Source organism: Clinocottus analis, unplaced genomic scaffold (genome assembly GCF_023055335.1).
Source record: "Clinocottus analis isolate CAN_PGR_092001 unplaced genomic scaffold, fCliAna1.0.p SCAF_25, whole genome shotgun sequence".
Taxonomy (NCBI): Eukaryota; Metazoa; Chordata; class Actinopteri; order Perciformes; family Cottidae; genus Clinocottus; species Clinocottus analis.
Window position 1 is genome coordinate 1866114 of NW_027175987.1, and position 23308 is coordinate 1889421.

A 23308-nucleotide genomic window follows, 5' to 3' on the forward strand; every position below is an offset into this window, starting at 1 on the left:
CGCTTGAGAGAGAGAGCAAACCCCAGTGAACCCGGGAGAGAGAACACATTAAGGTGGGGAGCGCATTAAACCCTGCCACAGACTACAAAGAAAACAACACATAAACATCAGGAGATATACATAATGCACGGGGCCAAAAGATGCTCTGCAGGGATGGTAATGAGAAACCGAAGCCAGACATGAACTCAGCAGGCATGCTGGCCAGCCACGAATTAATATTCAGCAACATATCGAAGAAGCAAATATTCTCCACCACTTAATGTGGAAATCTCTGTGAAGAAGTCTGCACGTCGGTTTTGAACGCTGGAGAGGCCGTTTCATAAGAGGGCAGAGCTCATCCCTCATGCTGGCGGATTGACTGATCTTATGCAGCAAGATATCAAAGTATGTGTCTGTGCAACACACACATATACACACACTTTATTTTACTATGTGGCTCTTGTGTGCACTTTAATACAATTGTGTATTATTTCAGCATTGTTTAATGGAATATATCCTCACATGTGTACACTATAGAGAGAATAATTAGATATTAAAGGGTCAAATTTCTTGCTTGATCATATTTAATGATCTGAGAGTGGCGTAGCCGATCTACGATCAGCTATAATGGATCGTACAAGGCTCCCAAAAGAGTCATCAAAATGTATCACTCTTAAATTATTCATTTGTTGAATATTTAAACAATAATACCCACTGGTTTTGGAAGAAAAGTTTTCAAGGCCCCCCTCTTACCCGCAACATTTTCCCTCTCATTCTTGGGGTTCCCGAGGTGTTCCCAGCTGAGAGAAGAGCTGGGAGATATAATCCCTCCAGGGTCTCCTGGGTCTTCCCCGGGGTCTCCTACCCCCCCTTAAAATGATTTAGATTTTACCCAGAAACCTAAGTTTGAGTTGCGTTGTGTTCGTTCTTGTACTATTTTATTTTTTCTCAGCAAGCATCACAGTCTTACTGCAGCTTTACTCCACAGTGAGGTCAAAGGGTCACGGAAACCTGTGAGATTCATGCGTCCAGTCGACACAGTGGCGTCATCCTTTCCTCCTGCAGGCCCCTACACTCTATGGATTTCTACGTCTCTCAAACATAGTCTAAATGCTCACCACAACACAATCCTCCAGCCGAGAACATTAAAAGGCTTCAAAAGCTCTCCGACGCACACGCCTCGTTTTAAGTCTCCCGTTGTCGAGAACCGGCACGTCCCCCATCCTTTGATGCACGTGGACATGAAAGGCTCCCTGCGCTCGGCGCCGTGTGAAAGAGCGAGTGTGGAGGAGTGCTGCTGGTGCTCCACGCAGTAGGTCAGGCTGCACTAACGCCGCCGCACGCAGGAGGGATGCGGACTGCAGCTGCTTTTAATCCGTAAGAGCGTTGGAGTGGGACACCAGATTGTTGATGGAGTCCATTGAAAGCGAGCTGGCAGAAGCGTGCGTGTGTTTTCAGAGGGAGGAGGGTGAGCTCAGCTTACGCTCCATCTGTCCCCATTTCACCACAATGCAACACGGCGGCAGACAGCGAGGGGAGGCTGGGACGGACCCGAGTTCTTTGGTATCGTTTAATTAAAACATCATTTGAACCTTTTTTCTTCTTCTCTGTGGCACAGATGATGACAAGCCCATCCCAAAACAGGACAACTCAATGGAGGAGGGACACACACATACACACGGCAATTAAAGGACTCATTTACTCGGAAGCCAATTATTTAGCCGAGTCGCTCTCGTGCGGCCCTGTGAGGCCCCTCTCTCTCTCTCGGCAGGTCAATATTCACGAGTGCCAGCACATGAGGGGGACTGAATGAGACGCAGGTCAAATTTCCTTGTCGTTTTGCAGCGTTAATCACAGCACCACTATAAAACACCTGGACGGATGAAATTACGGATTTTTTAAATTTTTTAAATAGAGCAAAAGAGTCATTGTTATTATCAATTCATGATTATGTTTTATTAACTTCTCTTCAATTATCGCAAAAAAACGACAATCTTCAAAAGCTAAAAATGAGTCAGTAAAAGAAAGACAATTTGTGACACGAGAAATCCAAACATTGGAATAAAAGACAGTTTTCTTTTCAAACAAAAGCTTTTCGTTTGTCAGCTTGAAGTTCCCCTTTAATTGTTCTTTAATCATTCCACACACACACACACACACACACACTCATTATTCCATAAAGATGTCCAAACTCACAGCTTTGTTGTAAAAGTTGTTCTCCTTCACAAATGATAAATTATTAAAACACCTTGAAAGGAAAAAACCCCACAAATTATGCTGCTCAAACTCAGTTGAGAGATGATAAAACATATTTAGCAATATGACAAACGGTCACATGATATTTTGATCGAAATGTATTGTGTAGTGGAAAAAGACAGATGAATACACTTCAGATAACAGACTTTAAATTTGAACATGTATGCCTTTGGTTACAAAGATACCAACATAAATCAGCAGGTACATTGGGTAAAGCCCTGAAATAAAAAAGCTAAACTTTGGTTCATATGTACACAAGAAAACCCCGAAAAGTCAACTCAGCGAAAACACTTTGTTCCTTCCAATCTTTAAGCTATACACTTTAACTTTACATGGATCCTAATTTCGGTTTCAAGCTTTGGGAGTGTTTTTTACTTTGTCGCTGGACGCTGCACCTGCGCTTGTGAAACAGACCATCAGTGAGAGCGTAAAGGGCTCTAACCGAAACATTACGAGTCATCTTATGAACATAATTGAACATAAACAGGGCATCCGGCGGATACAATTCCAAACCAGTTCTTTTTGTATCCTGGTTACAAGCAAATAAAATGGCCGTCGCAGTTAAAAACGGGACAATTTCCTGCCACCTAGTTAGTGATATCCCCCTAAGTAAATCAGCGCGGAAAAAAAAACAAATCACAAAAGGGAAAACAACGTGCTGGAGACACTTTGCAATAGTTACAAAAGTCACAGCGGCAGCGAGAAAAGATCGCCGACCTCTCTTATAGTCAATGCTGTGTAAAAACCCCAAAAGTGTTACTGAGAGCCGTGACATACAGACAGATGTTATAGGCAGTTCATGTAAAGGCTGTAAACCAGAGAGTCCTTGAGGAATTTTCTTCACTTAAAAACACACCCGGCTTGCTCTCTATTTTCGACCTGTGGCACAGGATAGCAGCGGAACAGCTTTGTCGGAGTATGAACGTGCCCTAAGTTAGGAGCGTCTGACCGTGTGCTCTTCGAACCACAGCACTGCGTTTTTACTGCCATGAAACATCTGTTGCTGTGCTCTTTAAGTGTACAAGACTGGGAAGTATGTGTATTCATCCGAATGTGACGCTCACGGTTGACTAAAAAAAATTTTAAAAAAAAAGGAAAAGAAATCACCTCGCAATTTTCACAAAATGCTGGAGTGCAAGATTGACAAAACTGCAGCGAGTAAAATGGCCGTCAGACAGCTTCAGAGATAAATTTAAAAAAAAAAAAAAACTGTCTGGAGGTAGAACACAGAGAGGCCTGTTTCTTTTTAGTGTCGCTTCTCTGTTCCAGACACGGGGAGAAACAGGAACAGGAACTTCGCGGACGACTGTGAGCTACTGGTGTGAGACATAAACAACGCGAGCGAGACCAAAACAAACGGCACGGGGAGAACAGACTCTCAGACATTCCACTCCATGACGCAGCGTGAGGTATTTTCTTTCTGGAGGCTCTCGGGCTTCTCTCGCCGCGGCCAATCCCACTCCGTTACTGGGAGACAGATGTGGCGCTGAGAAGACTAAAGACATCACGGAGAAGGTTAGCGGTCTGTACCTCAGTTTTGGTAGTTTGCAGGTAAAAACAGAACTCACTCACACACGCTGCATGAACGCATCTTTAGAAATCTTTTCTTACCAAAAAAAAAAAAAAAAAAAGGATCTAGAGATGATTTCAGCCAACTGCATTCATAAAAAAAACAGAAACGACACAAACAGATGTGGAACACACTTACCCAAATGTCTAAAAGAGGGTTACCTGAGCAAAAGAAAACTGAATTAAGCCTGTATGTATCTACTGCATACGCTAGGTGATCAGATATTAGAACACCGGTCAATATAATGCAGTCCAGCGCCACACAACTAATAACTACAAAATGACAATATGCTTAAATCAACCCTTCTGTTTATCATCAGGCTTTAAATTGGATTGCATTAGATTGTGCAGGAGTTACTAATATAAACTGTAGAAAACTTAGTTACAAACCGGTTTGCAATTCAAACAGGTGTTAAGAAAACGACCAAAGAAAAGATGGAAAAAGAAATTCCCATTTTTGAGGGCGTTGTTTAGTGTTTCTAACGCGTCCCCGTTATCCATTTAACTTGGATAAACAGTAAAAATCACACAATAAACTCTTAGTAGGCTGGGAAAAAATGATTTTCCATGCGGATCATAATGTCCACATGGAAAAAGAATCAGTTTGTTGTTCTCCTTTAATAATTTAAAAGGATTTCCCCCCCTGTCCATATTATTGCACAGTATAGGAATAGATGGAGTATGAAAGCAACTGCTAAAAAAGACAAAAACAGCCAAAGTGCAGTTTGTGAAAAGGTCTTTTACACACACTTCTAATCCACGGCCCGTTAAAGTGCCCCGGAAACAAAGCACTACAGCACGTGAAGCATTACAGCCGCGGTAAGCTGAGGGACGGTTTAGATGACTCTCGGACAAATGGTAATGATGATGATGATTATGATGATGATGATGATGGTCATGATGATGATGATGATGATCCGGGTGGGGCCGCTCAGGCGTGCTGCGCTGCCAGCTCCTGTCCTATGAAGCGGCGCAGGCGCTCCAGATACTGGCTGTACAGCTCAATGTCGTTGTGTCCCGCCCCCTCCACCCAGAGCGGCTCCACGGCTTTGGGGCAGCGCTCGAACAGAGCCAGGCCGTGGGAGAAGTCGATGACCTCGTCCTCCGTGCCGTGGATGATGAGCACCGGAGACGTGATTTTGGACACTTTCTCAATGCTAAAAAAAAAAAAAGAGGAAAGGGGGAAGGAGCGAGAAATGAAAAGAAATGAGATTTTAAGAAAAGAAACGGATGATTGACGTACAGTGTTACGTTACCCGGCTTTAAGAAAGAGCACATCGATCAATGGCACTGTCGATCACGTCATAAAAAAGTGGCATTGTAGAGGGTCAGTGCGCTGGCTGTTATGGATTAAACAATAAAATTGTAATAGATCACCGAAGTTTCATTTTTTTTGTCTGGGCTGCTACAGAAAATTGTTATTGGCTATAAAACATATTTATTGCTTCGAAACAAGCTTGATATCTTCGGGTTATTATTCCTCTGCATCAAAAACAGTTATCTTGTCTTATTGCCTAGGCGCAGACAATTAGCACAGTTTATCGCTCAAGCTCACATCAGTGCAGAAGACAAAACATAATGTCGTGATTTAATCTGTAGATTGAACATATTTATTGCATAATCAGGTATAAACTAAAATTATCTGTGTGCCTCCGCCAAGCAGCCAAAATGCAGTTTAAATCCACGTCTGTCCAAAATGTCATCGCGTCATCATTTTATCACACGAGACATTTGTGTGAAGTTGTCATGATTAGCGTGTCAAATCACTGCGAGGTCAGAGTGACCTTTGACCAACTAATTCTAATTAGCTCGACCTCGAGGCCAGGTGTGCGTTTGTGCCCCGAACTCCAAAGGAATTCCCTCCAAGCGTTCGCGGGACATCGGGTTTAAAGAAAAGGTACGGAGGGACAACCTGAAAACAGCCAGAGGCCTTAAAACCTACGACCACTTCTGCAAAAATAATGGCTTCAGCAAAGCACACAATGGCCACATATTAATAATTAAAATAATAATCAAGCCATCCGATGGAATATTTACAGAGAACGCAGCAGATAAAGATGCAGTCAGATACACGTGGAGGACGGAGGGATGCCAGCTGCCCACTCGGAATTAATCAATCACACACTCACGCACACACACACACACACATGCTAGACTCTGCGTTAAGGCCGGCGTCGGCCGGATATTGACCTTCGTCAGACGCGGCCACTAAAACTAAACCGACAGTGAGAACAGAAGGGATAGAGTCTCACTAATGATAGCATTACTCGCTGCCGTTTCCGTCGCGCCAAGGGAGCTTGTTCAGTGGCCAAGATTTAAAAATAAAAAAACACAGTAACAACACGTTACAGTGAACGGCCACAGTACAGTCGCACACAAATGAAAACGGAGCCATCTGAAGTAGAGTGCCAAAAAAGCAGTGAATGTTGTTGATGAATAAAATCACTTTCATTTTCACTGCTTATTAATACCAATTTTTTTTTTAAAAAGCATTGCACGGTGAAGCGCTTCCCTTCTAAGCTGCAGATCTTATTCTTATGGTTTAGGAAAATATTAATAAACATTAACAACTCTCTCCCAAATCCCAAAACTAGCATGCTAGAGCACACATGTGTGAGATAGACGAGTATAGAAATGCTCCAGAGACAATGACTTGGTTAAGATGATGTAGAGTGCACAAAGGGGTTCAGAGTATAAGAGTACATTTTCTGTTTCATAACTGAGAGCACTACAATAGAATAAAGCTCATATCGGTGAAATAGAGAACAAAAAAAACATCCTGTGGGTCCATAAAATCAGTCTGTGGAGCAGCTCCAGGCGTTATACATGATGTCATCACGAGTTTCAGACTCGTTTCTGGCTTTGAAAGAGAGAGAAACTCATATTCACAAAGATAGATTGAACTTTCCTAGGCCGTAACCTATTTTAACTCTTAATTTAAAATGGTGTTTCCCTTTAATGGTTTCTTTAACTGCCATTCACTGTCAATTAGGTTGAAAAGATGTGGGACTTAGACTTTATTACCTGAACGTAATAGGCTGCAAGTCCCACACTCTTGTTAAAAGTTAAAGATAAACTCCGATTGCACTCCTGGAAGGTCACTTTTAGACCGAAGTGAAAGATTTCGGTCGCTGTACAGTGAGATGACTTCTGCATGATAACACAGTTCATCTCTGAAATATTACAGTATTTGGACGGCCGACTCGCATCTCCGAAAACAAAATAAAAAAAGATGGCCACACACACTAATGAAGTAAAGACACTAACACTGAAATTAAGGCCCCCGGAGCTGCTCTGCCAGCGCAGACGTTTGTTTTGGATAAGAAACCCTTTCAGTGCAAATAGCAATTACGCCTTTCTGCTGGAAGATCTGTAATTATGTGGAAATGCCAACTGGCAGCAAAATAGTCGCCGTAATCCTTGTGTGTGTATGTTTAAAAGAACACCTTATTTCAGGATTTTATGGTGCAGAGAAAGAGACAGAGGGGAAATGAAAGGCTTTGCTGTTGTCAAAAGATTTCTTCGACAAAATGTTATCCTTATCGACATTTAATAATTTAATGCCATGTATTCACAAGCGCTGACTAAACCGCACAGTGCGCTGACACACTCGAACGCAATATGACCATAACGGAGTGGCGACTTACTTGGGGAACGCGTCGAAGCAGTAGGTTTTCTTTGTGTCGGGAAAGGCCACTCTCATGCCGGACGTCAGAGGGGAGTGAAGCACCACGGCAGCGCACTCGTACCGGGACGCCAGGTCCACGGTGGGGACTGTGCCGATGCTCTGCCCGTACAGGATGATATTCTCCGGGCTGATGCCATACCTGGTCACGGCCAGAGACACAGAGAAATATACAAGGAAAGTTCATGGAATGGCCTTGTTGAAAATGCAGCAATGACAGATGCAAACAGTCGCACGTATGGTGTGGTTTTTCATTGACTTTGTTTAAAAAAAAAAAAGAAGAAAAAAAAAAAGGTGGCTACGATAAATATACACTGAAGAAAAGCTATTTAATTGCAAGTAGAGTATTTGGGAAACTAAATAGTTTTTTTATAAACAGGCTGCAATGACATGATCAAGAGTGACAGCTACATCCGAATGTGAATTCACCTAAACCAGCCTTTGTCAAAGCGTCGTGGTGTCACGTCTTCCTAAGACTACAGCCGCATTAAGGCAGCTCCGCTTTCACTAATGAGACACTTTATCACATCGCAATGTCCTTGAGATACTTCCCCCCGCCCCGAAGCCTTTCCTTCCTTCATCCGTCCAGCTCAATATTTCTTTCTTTTTATTCCCAGGACATTGACATTTATCCACTCGTCTCTACTCTTTTTCTCTCAGCTCTGTCCTGACCACAAACTCAGCCACCTTGATTCACCCCATCTCCATATCTTTATCTTTCACTTCCGCTTTTTGCTAGAACATACAACAGTGGTTTCCCCAAGAATTTAGTAATATTTGAAATTATCCACACTTTAAACTGCACGTCCTGTCTCCACGGAGGAAGACGCCGTATAGTAAATCATCCCTTGAAAGGGACATTGTATGGCAGCAATCCTTTACCGCCCGACAATTATGTGACCATGCCATACTTTGTGCATTGGGAGGGGTTCATCACAGGCGCTGCACTTCAAATCTCTCCCAGACACTTCAGACCTGGCCATCCTACGGCTCTCAGAGTTAAATCGCGCATGAGCAAAGCCGGCGCTCGCAGTCTTACCCGTCAGCTGTCCCTCACATGTTCACCGTATCAACCAGACTTCAGTGCACTTATTCAAGACAACAACACAACTTTTCTCACCGAGTAAGAAACACTGAACTGAAAAACATCAAAAGCAATTATTGCTTTTGTATAAAGTTAATCAATTGCTGGTCTTTAACAATCAACAAACTGAACATGGACAAAAGAATCAGTGGCTTGTCCCTAACAGGGACCCTTACGACTGAACAGACTGTTTTTGCTTTTCCCTGATAAAAGACAAATGTTTCTTCTGGTACCTGTTCATAAAAGAAAAAGAAACTTGCTGTTGCTCCAAGAGTGCCTGTTATATTGTTGTGATCACATTACTTTAAAATAAAAAGTATGAAATACACTACTTTTTACTTATTACTGGTGCATAATGCGATTAATCACAGTTAATCGCAGAAAAATCATAATGTTTTTCGACTTTGCCCAGCCCTAATCATAACCTACCGCGTGCGCAGGGCGTGCCAGGCGGCGTCGATGTCGGCGTAGAGGTTCTTCTCAGAGGGCTTGCCGGTGCTGGCACCGTAGCCTGAGTAGTCGTAGGAGAAGATGTTGCAGTTGATGCGAGTGCCGAGGCCGATGTAGAAACTGCTCATCTGGCCCAGGTCGACCGCGTTGCCGTGGGAGAAGAGCACTGTGAATCTGACAGGGCACGCAGGAAAAATGACTATTAGATGAAGCCCATAATAATCCCTGACAAGTACTATAATTATAGTCAAAAACATTAGAAGAGTTTATATATGCTTAGCTGTCATTTTTATAAGACCAGAGACAAATGACAACATCTTTAGTTGTGGCTTTGTTTGAGTGCAACCATACGTATAAACACTGGAGAGTCTACTGGACTTCACTTGACACGGAGGATTAAGAAATAACGTGAGAAGAGACACAAACTAACTAAAACACAATCCAGTTTCTCACATTTGTAACCTCACCTGGTAACTGGACACTGAATCAAAGCATAAGCGGCACGTTGTTAGCGTCAACACGGCGAGGTGACTTGGGCTCTGTGCCAACGTGCAGCAGGCTGGAGGATTGGTTTACCGCTCTCGACAAATGACTCTTAACTTCTAGACATTTTGCACAACCTGAGAAGGAGGGTATCCACTATAAAAGCTGGCTATCTAGCCCTCGCCTTTTATTCATGAACGCATGTTGTCCTCTCTTGAGAAATCTGATACTTTTCCTCTCCGCTCACTCTTATTTTATATTTTTTTGTAATCCTGTCCCTTTTCTTTATGAACCCATACGGCCCGTGGCTTCGCCCGTGGTCTTTCCACTCGGAATGCGGCCTAACAATGACTCTGCCATATCAGGTCTGGTTTGGATTTATCCGCGTGTAATACAAGATTGACATTTATGCAAGACACAGACTGTAACACAAGCCAGTCCATGTCTTTTTAATTGATTTAGTAAATTAATCAGCAGCAGCACACAGCAACAGGCTGGGAATAAAACTGAAGCTAAATACTTTTACAGTACATCATAACATAAAACTTCTGCTGATAAATAAAACGATCCCTTCTCATAAAACCATCTACCAGTCACTGGCAATAAATCTAACGAAAATGTTTAGTCTCTGACTCCCTGAAAGCTATTATCTTGTTACAGAGCGTGACACTTAACATTTTTCTTTTTAAATTAGGATTATTATTATGAAGCAGAATTAGTGTGCTAGTTTATTTTCGGTCTCAGGCTATGAGCGTGACATCAGCATGACAGGAAGTAAACATGGTCCCAAGCTGTGCAATCCCATTAAAAACGTGCTAAAACAAAGCACGTCAGAGGGTGAATATATTCAGACTGACAGTATGATGAAAAATAGTGTTTTTTGAACATCAAAGCGCGCAAACATGTCCTAGTCGAAATTCTGAATACTGGCATGAATCTAGATATGAGCAACATTTGTATCCTTTCAAATAAATGGAAGCGATCCACGGAAAAGCAGGAGCAGACAATCTTTTTCGTCTCCTGAGTCAACACGGAGACAAGTAAAGGAAATAGACATGTGTGTGAGTGAAAGAAGACTGACGAGGAAGGAGGGTGTGGAAACACTTCTGAGGAAGTGTAACGCACCGTCGAGAAAAAAGGAAGGGCAAGCAAGCTGTTGAATGTAACACAGAAACAATTACAATTACCACACGGGCTGACAAGGTAAATCTTTCAAACGACCCACCTGGCGTTAGGAACACAGCGAATGTACATGCAGCCGACTCGGTTGCCTCGGCTGGATCGCGTGAGGAACACCTCCGTCGTGTCCAGCTCTCTCTGCGAGTACTGAAACTCTGCTCGATCCGTCAGGTGGAGCTTCCATCTGCCATCCACAGACGCGGCGGCCCCTCCGCTCCCAGAAACCGATGCACCGCTCCGCGCCCGCAGGCTGGATGTCCCTGTCGCTCCCGCCGCTGCGCCTGCTGCCGGTGCCGTTGTCGTCGTAGCTGCTGCGTCTCCTAGAGGCCCAGCCTCGGGGTCTGGAAGGAAGGCGTACGTGGGCTCAGGGGGCAGGAAGGCGAGCTTGGCCGCGATGCGACCGGGACATGGCGGGCAGCAGAAAAGGCAGCAGAGCTCGCTAAAAGAGAGGCCATTCATCCTTCACTGTGCAAGAGGAAGACAAGAGGATCACTGTGTTAATGAATACACATCATCCCAGTGTTGACACAATGACATACTTATTACAATGTCGTCTATAAAAGGCATTCAGTCAAAGTGTGGCTCCAATGAATATGACAATGTTCTACAACAGCTAGTTTGTAACATGATAAGATCATACGCAATTGGAGAGAAAGCATGTCATGAATGTTGCCAAAATATGGATGATCTATTCATCTATGTGATAATCTATCAAGTTGTAGTAATGTTTAATAGTTGATGGTAATGGCATATTTTGACAAATCTGATTTTTTTTCTTTTTAGATTTTGATTCATCATTTGCTTGTAAATAGATATGTCAGAAAATAGTGAACATGTGTGTCCCAATTTCTCAAAGTGCCTTCTTCAAATGTCATTTTTTGGGGGAATCAGTTCAAGACCCAAAAACATTTTGTTAACTATCACATAACACAAAAAAAACACAGCACACCATCACAACTGAGGCTGGGACAGATAAATTAAGAATATTTCCTTGAGAAATGACATAAAAAAGTAATCAATTATCAAATCAAAGTCCTGATTATTTGTTTGCCCTCTAACAATTGATAATTGTTTCGCCTATGGTGAACCATATGATTACAACTGAAGACATACACACACACATAATATATATATATATATATATATATATATATATATATATATATATATATATATATATAATCCTTGAACGCAACATGACATCATCACAAACACGCCACACATGCGGAGGACAATGACAGCAGACCTACCTGTTGAGCTGAGGAGCTTCGTCGACGTTAAAGTAAAAAATAAGTTGTGTTGAAACAAAAGTTTAAAAAAACAAACCAAAAAAGACAGACTTCCTGTCGCTTCAGTCAACTTTAAAACGCAGGATACTGCTTGTAAAGTGCCAAGTCAGCGGAAGGAGGAAAAAGTAGTGGAGCCGAACGGCTGCCAGGAAGTGTTATTTACAAAGTATCTGCTCTGTTATCTGAGTGGCGACTGAAGTCCAGATCACATCCATTTTGTCAATTTCTTGAGACGCAACGTTCCGATTCGCCCAAACGTGCCCTGTGCGTTTCAAGAAGACGACACACTTCTGTACTTGTCTTTTGACCAGCGTCTCCAATGTGATCGACAAAGCGGCACAAACTAAACTCTGAGCGTTTCCGCCCCCGCAATTACAACCCCTCCACACAAATACCCTCACGTGCGAATAAGTGACGTATCGAGAGCAACGGCAGGTCAGTTACGACCGGAGAGAGGAGTCGTTTGTCTACGCGCACCAGCTAACAGCTACGGTGGCTTAAGCTAGCAAGAAGACATAAACACGGCTACTCAGTTAAAAACAAACGCGCGCTCGCGGACATCCGGAGTAAAACGGCGTCAATACACAATTCCCGACGTGTTGCACGTTTCCCCGGTAGATCCAGTCTGGACTGTGCTGGATTTGTGGATGGCGTCTTGTCATTTATATTAATCCATGTAACCTCCGTGCGGTGTTTTCCTTCTTCTCCGCCGTTTCACCGCATCCGGAAGCGACAGCTGACAGGAAGTGACGTCAGGGGTCTCCGCTGGACAATTAAGGGAAACTCGTTATCAAGTGTGGGTGACGATGCTGTAAAGAAAGATGACATATTTTCACCCAATTGTTCATTTGCACAATTGAAGAAAAAAGAAAGAAAGGGTAAATGGCACCCGTGTCCTTACCGTGTCCTTAGTGTTACTTCAGTGCGTATGAATCATCACAATGACTTAGTATTGGCGGCGAAAATGATCGATTAAAGTTGACTTCATTACAATTAATGCATTTGTTATTAACAAAGAACACGGCGTGTCGTCATGTATCTTTGACGGGAATAGATGACTTGCCCCATTCCCATCCAACACACACACACACACACACACACACACACACACACACACACACACACACACACACGCACACGCACACGCACACACGCACACACACGAGGGACTTTTTCCTGACAGTTTCTAAGCATTAGGCTTTGCTAGCACACACACAAAAAACACCTTTGCTCCCTATTACAGAGAACTGCAAATGTCAGCTTTTCAACATAAATTCATGCAGCCCACCCGCGGTCATAAGAAATAGGCCGCCTTGTTACAGGCCCTGCACAGTGCACACTCCAACACAGGTGTTTTCTGTTATTCTGGCTGATTAGACTTTCAGTTTAATCGTCATCAGTGTTTTGTTACACCGATAAAGCGAAGACATGCTTTGTCGAAACATTAGTATTACTATAACCGGATGTTCCAGCGCTCACATCTTGAAATATGGGTTTAAAATTCAAACATTTATTATGCGATTGAACTTATTCAAGTGTGAATAAGTGTTAATTCAGTAAAGTGAAATCACTTTGTGGCAACTCCTCTTGCAGAATGCATCAGAGCTGAACATTAGATGCTATTTTACCATTTGTGTCTATAGTTTTTGCTTTGTATTTGAAAACAATATACAAGTCCAATGCATTGGGGGCACAGTCTGTGTACATACTGGAGCAGCAAATAAGTCATGAAGGCTTTTTACTTTATATCACTTGATATATACATTGTATTTATAGAACCTTTAGGTATACGTTAATCCGTAAAAATCCGTAAAATAAATAAATACAAAAGACAAGTGTAATTTAAAATAAACTTTGTGAATTTATTGTTTTATACTTACTCTTACACATCATACAATCCTAAATCTTCAAAGAAAACAAAATAAAAAGATATCTGGTGGTGTTTCTGGGGGACTGGAGTGCCAAGGAACAAGAAGTACAGCTCTGTGAACATTGTAGATTTCCTCTGATGTCCCTCAAGCTCTTCTTAAAAAGACAGATTGAAATCAAGTCACCGTCATTTGTCATTTCTTTTCGCAGTGAAACTGAATTTCAACTCGTCACAACTGACAGGTTTATCATTATTATCAATCAAAACCCTCGCACGATGAAGACATGGATTATGAAAGGTTGTGCTAAAGACGGGATTGAAGACCTCAAAACTCTATCGAAGCAACAGAACTGAGAGGGAAGCTCAATGTATGCATGTCCTGATGATATCTCGGTTATTTCGGTATGGTTGCCCTGATTGCTGGTGCCAATTCCGTCATCACAAATAGTTAGTGATCCTACCGTCTGAAATCACGTGTAAGAAAATTGGACGCACGCCCAAAAACATAGACAATGTCAGGGCCGATTAGTTTGATGAATGACATTACAGCTGATCATGTGAATTATGGTGGTTTACATTCAAACTGCCCACGTTCATTAAGAAAATAGGGGGAGGTTAGATATGAGCAGTCAATAGAAAACAAGTGTAAACCGTGAAATCATCACAATTTCCACAGCTGAAAAATCATCCCGAGCAGAGTACTTTTACTCTGAAAGGACTTTCAGTAAAGTAAAACTGAACATTTTGAAGGTGACAATATTTTGCAATAGCATATATATATATATATATATATATATATATATATATATATATATATATATATATATATATATATATATATATATATATATATATATGCGCGCACCTCAGGGAACATGAAACTACAGAGTTTCAATCACAAGTCCCCGCCTCGACTATGACAATATTTAAACTTCTGAATTTCAAGTTTCCACCAGTGGTAATTAAATCCGTCAGGGGCTTTAGAATAGCAACTTATCCTGGGTAAACAGTCTCGGTGTTGGCACGCCAAGTCACAAAGCCACTTATACGTCCATCACCCACACTAGGACTTAAACAGGAATTATGACCCAATAAAAAGGAGCCAGAACTAAACTCAACCAGGTCCAACATGATATTCTGTGCATACAAGGAGAAGAGTCGTTCATGTCCAACACATTCTGCATTGGCTTTTTTCTTCTTCTTCTTCTTCTAAATACACACTCTGCAAATTCCTTGAAACTTTTCTACAGCTCTTTCATAAAAACTTAATGATGAAGATCTCACATCATTTGCAGAGAAAGCTTTTGATTATAAAAAGATGAAACTTCAAACGCCCCTTCGCATCTCACAAGGGGCCTTTTTTTTTTTACTTGTTATCGCTACGCTATGAATAGACTTCAGTAAACAGGATAAAAGCATGTGCCGGGATGTTGTGCGATTCAGAGAGGTTAATAAAGCTTTCGGGGCAGTTATTGTAGAATAGAAGCCACATGGCCCCCTCGTAGGCGATACTCATGGAAGAGCCAGATACTGAATATACTTTGGACATTGCAAGGGCAGATGATGTGATTAATAATGTGGAAATAAAATGGGGGACAAGATCGAAAGGGGGGAAAGATCAGTGCCATTTGTAGCACATTCTTTTTTTGGAGGGTTATGAAAAGCACTTTTATACACAGTACTATTCTTCACCTTAGTCCCCCACCTTTATTACCTGTCAAAAAATCTACAATAAGATTATACTATATGAATAGGAGCCATATGGTATTTACATTTGGAAAAAAACTAAAAAACTGTAGAGCCCTGTTAACTTGACCTCAAGGTTCCAGCCATGCATTGTGCTACTGCTGTGCGACTTCTTTTCGTTTTTTTGTTTTTGAAACTTATTTTGAAATATTCCAGCTCATTTCAAACTGTGCAGCCGGCTGGTTACAAAACAGCAACTCGTACGTTGGACTGCACACATGCAGGTACGTTTGATCATCCGAGAAAGAAGCGGGGCGAGGGGCGGCCTCGTCGGAAATCGGAGCACACGTTGTAAAAAGCGCAGCACGCAACTCTCCGACAGTCTTTTCACGGTTGCCGAGAGGAAGTTGCGTCATCGCGACCCATGTCAGTTTTCATTCAGCATGTGTCAGTGGTCTGCTGGTGGTCAGAGAAACAAAAAGGAGCGTCACTCGTAGAACAAAAAAAGGGCATTCACGGAGAACACGTGAAAACGGAACGTCTCGTCGTACAGGCAAGTTCTTCAGCGCGCCTGCTGCACAGATCAAACGTAAACTGCAAATGACCCGGATGCTGAACCAAACTGAGTAGGCGTGGCACATCGTTTTGTGCTCTGCAGTTGACACAATTTGTTGTGCTTTGTTTCCAAATCCAAAAAAAACGCTGGAGATTTTACTGCACAATTGTGACTGTTAACGGCTTAACTGGACTCTACTCCATCATGTCAAAGCGTGTGTATTTTTTTTTTTATTCAATGGTTATATAATCAAGATGTAATTACTTAAATATAATTGAAAAGGTTAAGTGCAAATCTAAATGATTTGCTGACACATGCTGCCAATCCTCCAGCACAGACCAACCAAAACGATAAAAAATAAATAGAATGCAATCACACAATTCAAGCTAACTACAATATATTAATATAGATCTTCTGATGTCATACGCTCATTAAAACAGAAAAAAAAAGAAAAGAAACAGAATTCAATCACTCAGTTAAGTCAAAGTTCTCAGTTTCCCCTATCCTTGCCCTCCCCCTCCAACAACTGTTCATGCACCCAATATCAGTATGATAAGTCAATATATCAAAGAGAAACGGTTCTGGAAAACGCTAAGACTTGGTTCAACGCATGGTGACCCATAGAGAAACATAAGAGGATATGGAAGGGGAAAAAAAGTATGCCAATTTGACAAAAGTTGACATCATTTTCAGTCGGGGGAGATTATATATATATATCTATATATAGATATATATCGATATCGATATAGATATAGATATATATCGATATAGATATAGATATATATCTATATCTATATCGATGTGTATATATATATATATATATATATATATTCCAAAGCCCTTAAAAGGTCTTGCTGATAGATGAAATCTCCCAGGTAGGGTTTTTTTTTTCTTCTTTAAAACTTGTTTGACCTTCTTATTGACCTCTGTGTCATTCGTCAGGCCGTGACACATTCCTCAGCTTACCCCCGTCTCATTTCAACTGCCTCACGGGGACTGTATAAAAATAAAACCGCACGATCCCCCAAGTTGAGAAACAAAAAGGGCTAAAAATCAAAAGCCTTCCCTCCCCACAGCAACACTAATGTCCACCAGGCCCCTACGACACTCTCCCTGACTCTCAAGTAAATGTGCACACACTGACTTTCACACACACACACACACACACGCACGCACACAGACAGACACGCTCAGGTTCAGCCGCAGTCAATAGTGGAGAGAGAGGGAGATGCTAGTAAGGGAAGCGTCTGGACAGTGGCTGCCACTGCACCACCCCACCCCGCCCCGCCCGGCTTAGTCTACCATGAACAAATGAAGCCATGATATCAGGTGTTTTCATCCAAGTCGCCATTGTTCAAATTCACAAAGTCAGAGACTTTATGTTTGTTTGCACTCAGTCCTCATAACTTTTGAATCTTCTCCGCCACCACGATGGGGTTCTCCTTGCGTATGCGGTCAGCGGCTGCACTCCGGTAGTCGTAGGGACAGTCGTGTTTGTCGGAGTAACGGTGAATGGCACAGAACAGGTTCCCGCAGCGACAGTCAAAACCTGAGATAGAGAGAAGCGAACGCGATCAGTCAGGCGTGTTATAGACACATCATTACACATAGAAGGAAGTTGATATGCACACTGACGCTTGTATAGAGGGCGAGGTTTGCTGCACTGACCATCTACGGGCTGGAAGGTTCATATCTGTTGCTCAACACCGAGAACCAGTGCCAGAACAAGAAGCCTCTTCAACACGGATCCCAACAGGACATGACTAAAGGTTCTAACTAAGTATTCGACCAGACCATGAGAGTTCACGCTAATATCAGGTTTCATTTTGCCCACTTTTAAAAATAAATTTGGTGAGGGATTAGGCATACAATTACAAATACTACTATTCAACATTAAATAGGACTGGAGCCTCCTTCGAGGCAATCCAGTTTGACAAAAAGGTGGAGGCCAGCAGTACACTGTGAAATGCACCACTGACCTGCAGTATGTTGCGCTCTGTGCAAAGTGTTTTGGTTGTGAAGAAGAAAGAAAAACATTACACAGACCATGGACTGGGAGTTGGATGTAAGGGAGTTTAAGGCTTTTAGAGTCCATTTTAGAGATGCTTTTTAGGTAGAAGAAACATGACTAAACAATAGGTTTAGGCTCAGATAAGTCGTGACGAACACTTCAAAAACTCCCCAGCTGTTATCTATGGCCAGACACTGAATGGCAGGAAGCCGTAACATCAGAGGTAACATGACTCTCAGTCAAAATCTCTTCCTTACCAGTAAGGCCTACTTTCTTCCGGCAAGAAAAGCAGCGGTTCTTTTTCTTGTTTTTATCTGGAGTTTGGTCATTATCAGACAAAGCCTGTGCTGCTTCCTCCACTGGTTCTGATAAAAAGAAACACACACACACACACAAAAAAAGAGAGAACACAATGGTGACTAAACAATCCGTGCATCGTTTGTTCACACACATGCTACAATACCAGGGTAACTACATGTTAAAATGAACTACTAAAAAACAAACACATTTTGAAAATCTAGTATGACTGAGACGGCATAAAATAGCTTTATATGTATTCTTTGTTTCTAATTCAGAGCCAATTACGGCCAATAAAATGTCGCCGCATTCGCTCTCTTCCCATCTATGCATTTGGAGGATGGATTTGCGATACTAAGGGCCATTCCAAACCCGTCGGTGTGACAATAAAAACCTGCATCCTCTGCAACTCCCATTACCCCAGAAACAACCATGCCGAAAATGTGAGAAAAATCATATACTTTAAAGTTTCATCTTACATTTATCCTAAAATGTATTTTTTTAAAAAGCAACAACTTTTTTAGGTGAGATTAGAGTATGGAGGAAAGTTTAAATTAAATAAAACTTCATCCTCAGAGTGTATGTTTCTATTGTTTTGGAGATCTTTATGGTCGAGGGCGTCCAGTGCATCCCACGTCTACATGTTTATTCCTACAGTTAATAAGCAGTGACTCACTTCATGTGAATAGCGTATAGGGCCTGGATTTGCAACAGGACCACCGATTCCTGTGATGTTTACCTGAGCTGTTGGAAGTACCCTCCTCCTCTCCCTCCTCGGCCTCTGCTCGATCAGAGTCTACGGCGCACGATTCCTGGGAGATGCTCATAGCGGTCATCTGTTGAGTTACTGGGCTGGGCGAGCTGGGACTGTCATCACGTCAACACACAGATAAATACATTTGAACCACACAGGAATTCTTATCCAAATTTATTTTGTAGCAAATGTACGGCTGAAAGATCGGTGTATATGTTGTTAGTGATAACGTCTTTACTTCACAGATAACCTTGATGCTCCTGTTGCCACTGTGAATGACTTACAAACCATCTATGTGAAAATGGACAGCAAAACCTAAAGGATTAAGTAGGTGTTTCCCCAACCACAGAAGCGATTTTGACATTTTTGTATCTTTTTCCCCACAGTTTGTGTTATTTGGCTATTTTTTTGGGTGACTGACTACAACCTACTTGACTTCATTTCAGCACGCTCCCTGTCAGCAACTTTCAGATATGGCTTTTGAAAAGCTCTCACAATCAACTTGACAAGAAGCAAACAGCTACAAACGGGCAGCGCAAGCAGAAACCGCTACAGTGCATATATATACATACACACGCACAGCACAATCCTTAAGAATATTATGCAGACAGATCAGGCGCAAATCCCTTCTTATAATTCCAAAAATGTCATCGCACTAGGAAGAAATGCCTGTTTGGACTTCTCTGTGGACAGTCTGAGAAGCATAAACCAAATAGTGGAACAACTTCTCTGATAACATTATAATCTAAGTAATCAGTGTTGTCGAATATTCTATGTCAAATATTAAATCCTCTTACCAACTATCTGATTCTATTCCTCTAAGATCTGCCCTGGTCTATTGTCCTTGTTGTTTCTTTCCAGCACAAAATCCAACTCAATCATCTTTTTTTAACTATTAAAACAGCCTCATAAAACTCCCACGACATCATCATCAAATACTGTTCTCTCGCATCACATAATATATTTCTAGATTAACAAATTATTTATTGGCAGAACTAAAAGCATACCAGAGCACTTACAAAATGCATCATCACAAAAAAATAAGCAAGGCCTGCAACAATTATTCAACAATATGCAGCAGTTTTAAGAACAGACCCCCCAGGCCACACAGAACATTACTCTTGAGCTCTTTCTTTCACTTTCATCTTTAAGCGAGATATTGTGAACTATTGGGAGGAAAAAGGCACTTCTATTTAAAATCCTCCAAAAATATCACCAGACTTGGTGAAAATGGCAAAAACAACACAAAGAAAGCACTTAATGACTAGCCGTCCACTATATATACTTATAAATAATATTTTACGCAGTTAAGGTGTAGCAACACCTGCTGACAGGCAAAGAGTACGTGTATAATGTCACAGATAAAGAACAACTATGCCTAACTCACATAATCGCTATGGATTTACTGTGTGGGGACTGACCGAAAATGCAAAGCAGGGATACTCAGTCACTAAGAAATAAAGACCAAATAAGTCCAGAGAAAGCAATTCAAAGGTTCAATTTATCCCAAACATAAATTAAACAGTGCCTCTGTCAGTTCTGACCTGGCATTAGGCTGAGAGCCGAAATATGTCAGATTTGGAGCACATTGTTGTGTATTACTTATCTTAAAAGTGGCTGAAATATTATTAACGAGCAGAGTTATCAAAAGTCATCAGGCGAAGTTAAAAATGTTTGAATGACCAGAGAAGATTGTATCTTGAACAGTAAGATGTGCATATAAATATAGCTTCCCATCTGTCATTTATGCAGAGGAAAACTGTTGCGCTTGCACTAATTGAAGCTACTAATGAGAACCCATTAGAACACAGTGTGCTGGAGCTACTGATGCACTGATCTACCTGCCTATTTATGTCAATTAAATGGGCATTTTAACAATATAATCTAAAGCCCACTAGAATGACAGACACCTTGTACAAGTTCAGAGACCAACGTTTCCCAATTATTTTCAAATTAATTAATCAATCTGTCCAATCTGCTTCTTAAAAACACTTCACAGTGAACACAGGATGCTGTGTTCATAATTGTAATTGGTCATCATGGATGTGAAAAATTAACACTAATTCCCAATGATTCCTTGTTTGAGGGACTCCTTCCCATCCGCCCGTCAACATACCTGGCTGTTTGCTCCTCAGGTGGGGTTCCCGCCACCTCTGTGCTGGGCTCCGAGGTCGTACTCTCCACACTCACACCAGCCGACCCTGGCGAACCTGCCGGTGATGTAGCAGCTGTGTGGGGACAAAACAGTCTGATAGCACCAACAACCCAAAACCTGTTGTTTTAGCTCCGGGACATGAATGACATCCTATTGGTTTCTAAGTATCCTAACATGTACCCGTGTTTGTCTGCTATGATCAGATGTGTTATGAGTTAATGTGAAGCAACAGATGGTGATGTCACACTCTTTCTGTTGCCACAGTGTAAGCAGCTACTGCTGACCTCTGTTCTTAAACTCCTTTCAGCAAATTCAGCTCCCCCCCTCTCCCGCCATCCCACATGACTGGACAGTTTTTGAGTGACCCCTCTGTTCCCAGTGCCTGTCTTTTCCCACAATAAGAGACCCATATCTTGCACCAGGTTATATATGGCTCTCCCATCTCCATACCTTTCTCTCCCGGGGGGCTGGATCGCCCCCCTCCTTGTTGTCTTTGCAGGTTTTCCTTGTAGCAGACCGAGCACATGCCGTTGGTGCGGGGGTTACCATAGAAACCGCATCCCATAGTGCAAAGCATTGGCACCTGCGTCTGATTGGTCTCCTGAGCCATGCTCCGAGGGGTGAGGGGGATGGGAGAGGATTTTCCTGAAAATGGGGTTACAGAAGTTAGTCAAAATTAGATGTATTTACATGTATCTATTTGCTTATGGTAATTCCTCTTTATATTTAGCTATTAGAGTTTGAAAACTGGCATTGGAGCATGAGCGTGGTGTTGGATATAATGTGAGTTAGTTTGTGGGCTCAGGAGTGATGACCTACTAATTGTAGTTGTAATGAAGGTTTGTCAAACAGGTTGATACCTTAAATCAACCAAAATTAGGTAAAACACCACCAAATGTCATACACTTAAGCATAAGAGGACTTCATCAAACTTAACTAAGACTTTAGTATACAATCTGTGTCTAAATTAAAGACAAAATCAATCACATACATAATGGGGGTAAATAAATCTAAAACAGGTAAGTACAAAACACACTACACACCTAACGGTTAACGTAAAGCTGCTCCTGCAACAATAGGGCGACACAACCAGGAGTTTGGAAAGTGACACACTATGGAATTGTCACAAAAACTAGGTGGAGAGCCGGACACGTGAATGAAAACAAAGGGTACAAAGAGACGTGCTGAGTTTCAGTGTAAGGGGCAAGTTATGGTCTGCGAGAACACGAGCAAGCTCAGCGAGTTTACGCAGCCTTCCGCGGCACGGAACGAGGTTTTGATCGCGACAAAGTTAACAAAAAAAGAAGAAGAAACAAAAAGCTAAACAGACGTGTCTTCACGCAAAAAAAAATAAAAACTTGAACGGAACCCCTCAACATTAACTGATGACCTGGCAAACGTTGCTCCCAGTGAAGCCGAACAACTTCCAGCTGACTGTGTCCCCCAGTCTGAGTTTTGGCCGCAGCAGAAAACAATTGGCGTCCTGTGCTCGGAGCAAAACACTGAAACGTTAGCAAACAGCCTCGCCGGGGACGGGTTTGGTCTCGTCTGACTGGATACCGCAGCGAATAGAAGGGCGAAACTCGCTCGGTAGCCTCCAGTTGCGATGACGAGCAAGACGAGGAAAAGAAGTACAGCGTCCTTGGCGACGGACTGTCAACAAATCTTGCCTTTTTAAATCGAATAAACGCTCGCGTTAGCGGGCTAGCGTTAGCTGAACTGCTAGCATAAACCAGCCAGCCCCCCCTAAAAAGCAGTGCGCTTTCCCCACCGACAGCGTCCGAGCTGGTTTAGGGTTGGTTTCGGCACAGCGGGGGTCTCCCGAGGCGGTCTGGAAGGACGACAGTACCTGAAATTCGAGGTGCCGGGGGCTGCCGACGACCTTGGGCTGCAGATTTGTACAAGTTGTGTCCCCAGCAGAGCGCGCGGCCTCTTACCCAGCGCTAGCTCCCGACATTCGAAACAACGACCATGACGTCATCCTCAGCATCGATTCAGCCTTCAG

The 23308-nt window shown here is 42.3% G+C and overlaps 2 protein-coding genes across 4 annotated transcripts; both read right to left on the reverse strand.

Annotated features, from left to right (window-relative positions):
* Positions 1–1996: 1996 nt before the first annotated feature.
* On the reverse strand, positions 1997–12703 carry abhd17ab (abhydrolase domain containing 17A, depalmitoylase b). Its single transcript, XM_068591257.1, has 5 exons — positions 11936–12703; positions 10732–11150; positions 9003–9197; positions 7452–7631; positions 1997–4961 (listed from the first exon to the last, which is right to left on the reverse strand). Exons 2-5 carry the CDS (start codon positions 11142–11144, stop codon positions 4736–4738), a joined length of 1014 nt encoding a protein of 337 aa, XP_068447358.1. The 5' UTR covers positions 11145–11150; positions 11936–12703; the 3' UTR covers positions 1997–4735.
* Positions 12704–17418: 4715 nt separating this feature from the next.
* On the reverse strand, positions 17419–23286 carry zgc:77486 (uncharacterized protein LOC405808 homolog). Of its 3 annotated transcripts, none has more exons than XM_068591384.1 (6): positions 23153–23286; positions 21754–21948; positions 21265–21376; positions 19134–19261; positions 18355–18462; positions 17419–17635 (listed from the first exon to the last, which is right to left on the reverse strand). In XM_068591384.1, exons 2-6 carry the CDS (start codon positions 21911–21913, stop codon positions 17487–17489), a joined length of 657 nt encoding a protein of 218 aa, XP_068447485.1. In that variant the 5' UTR covers positions 21914–21948; positions 23153–23286; the 3' UTR covers positions 17419–17486. The 3 variants fall into 3 exon arrangements, with proteins under 3 accessions (XP_068447485.1, XP_068447487.1, XP_068447486.1); XM_068591386.1 differs by lacking the exon at positions 23153–23286 and adding an exon at positions 22694–22947; XM_068591385.1 differs by lacking the exon at positions 23153–23286 and adding an exon at positions 22347–22947.
* Between the last annotated feature and the right edge of the window lie 22 nt (positions 23287–23308).

Bases quoted from the DNA above. Each gene is read 5' to 3' on its own strand.
- abhd17ab (XM_068591257.1), bottom strand. From the start codon at position 11,144: ATGAATGGCCTCTCTTTTAGCGAGCTCTGCTGCCTTTTCTGCTGCCCG. The intron at 7,632-9,002 runs GTAGGTTATGAT...GGCCGTGACCAG, and splicing joins TGGCACGCCCTGCGCACGCG to GTATGGCATCAGCCCGGAGA. The intron at 4,962-7,451 runs GTAAGTCGCCAC...TTTTTTTTTTAG, and splicing joins TGCTTCGACGCGTTCCCCAA to CATTGAGAAAGTGTCCAAAA.
- zgc:77486 (XM_068591384.1), bottom strand. From the start codon at position 21,913: ATGGCTCAGGAGACCAATCAGACGCAGGTGCCAATGCTTTGCACTATG. The intron at 18,463-19,133 runs GTAAACATCACA...TCTTTTTATCAG, and splicing joins GGGTACTTCCAACAGCTCAG to AACCAGTGGAGGAAGCAGCA. The intron at 17,636-18,354 runs GTAAGGAAGAGA...TCTCTATCTCAG, and splicing joins GAAGAAAGTAGGCCTTACTG to GTTTTGACTGTCGCTGCGGG.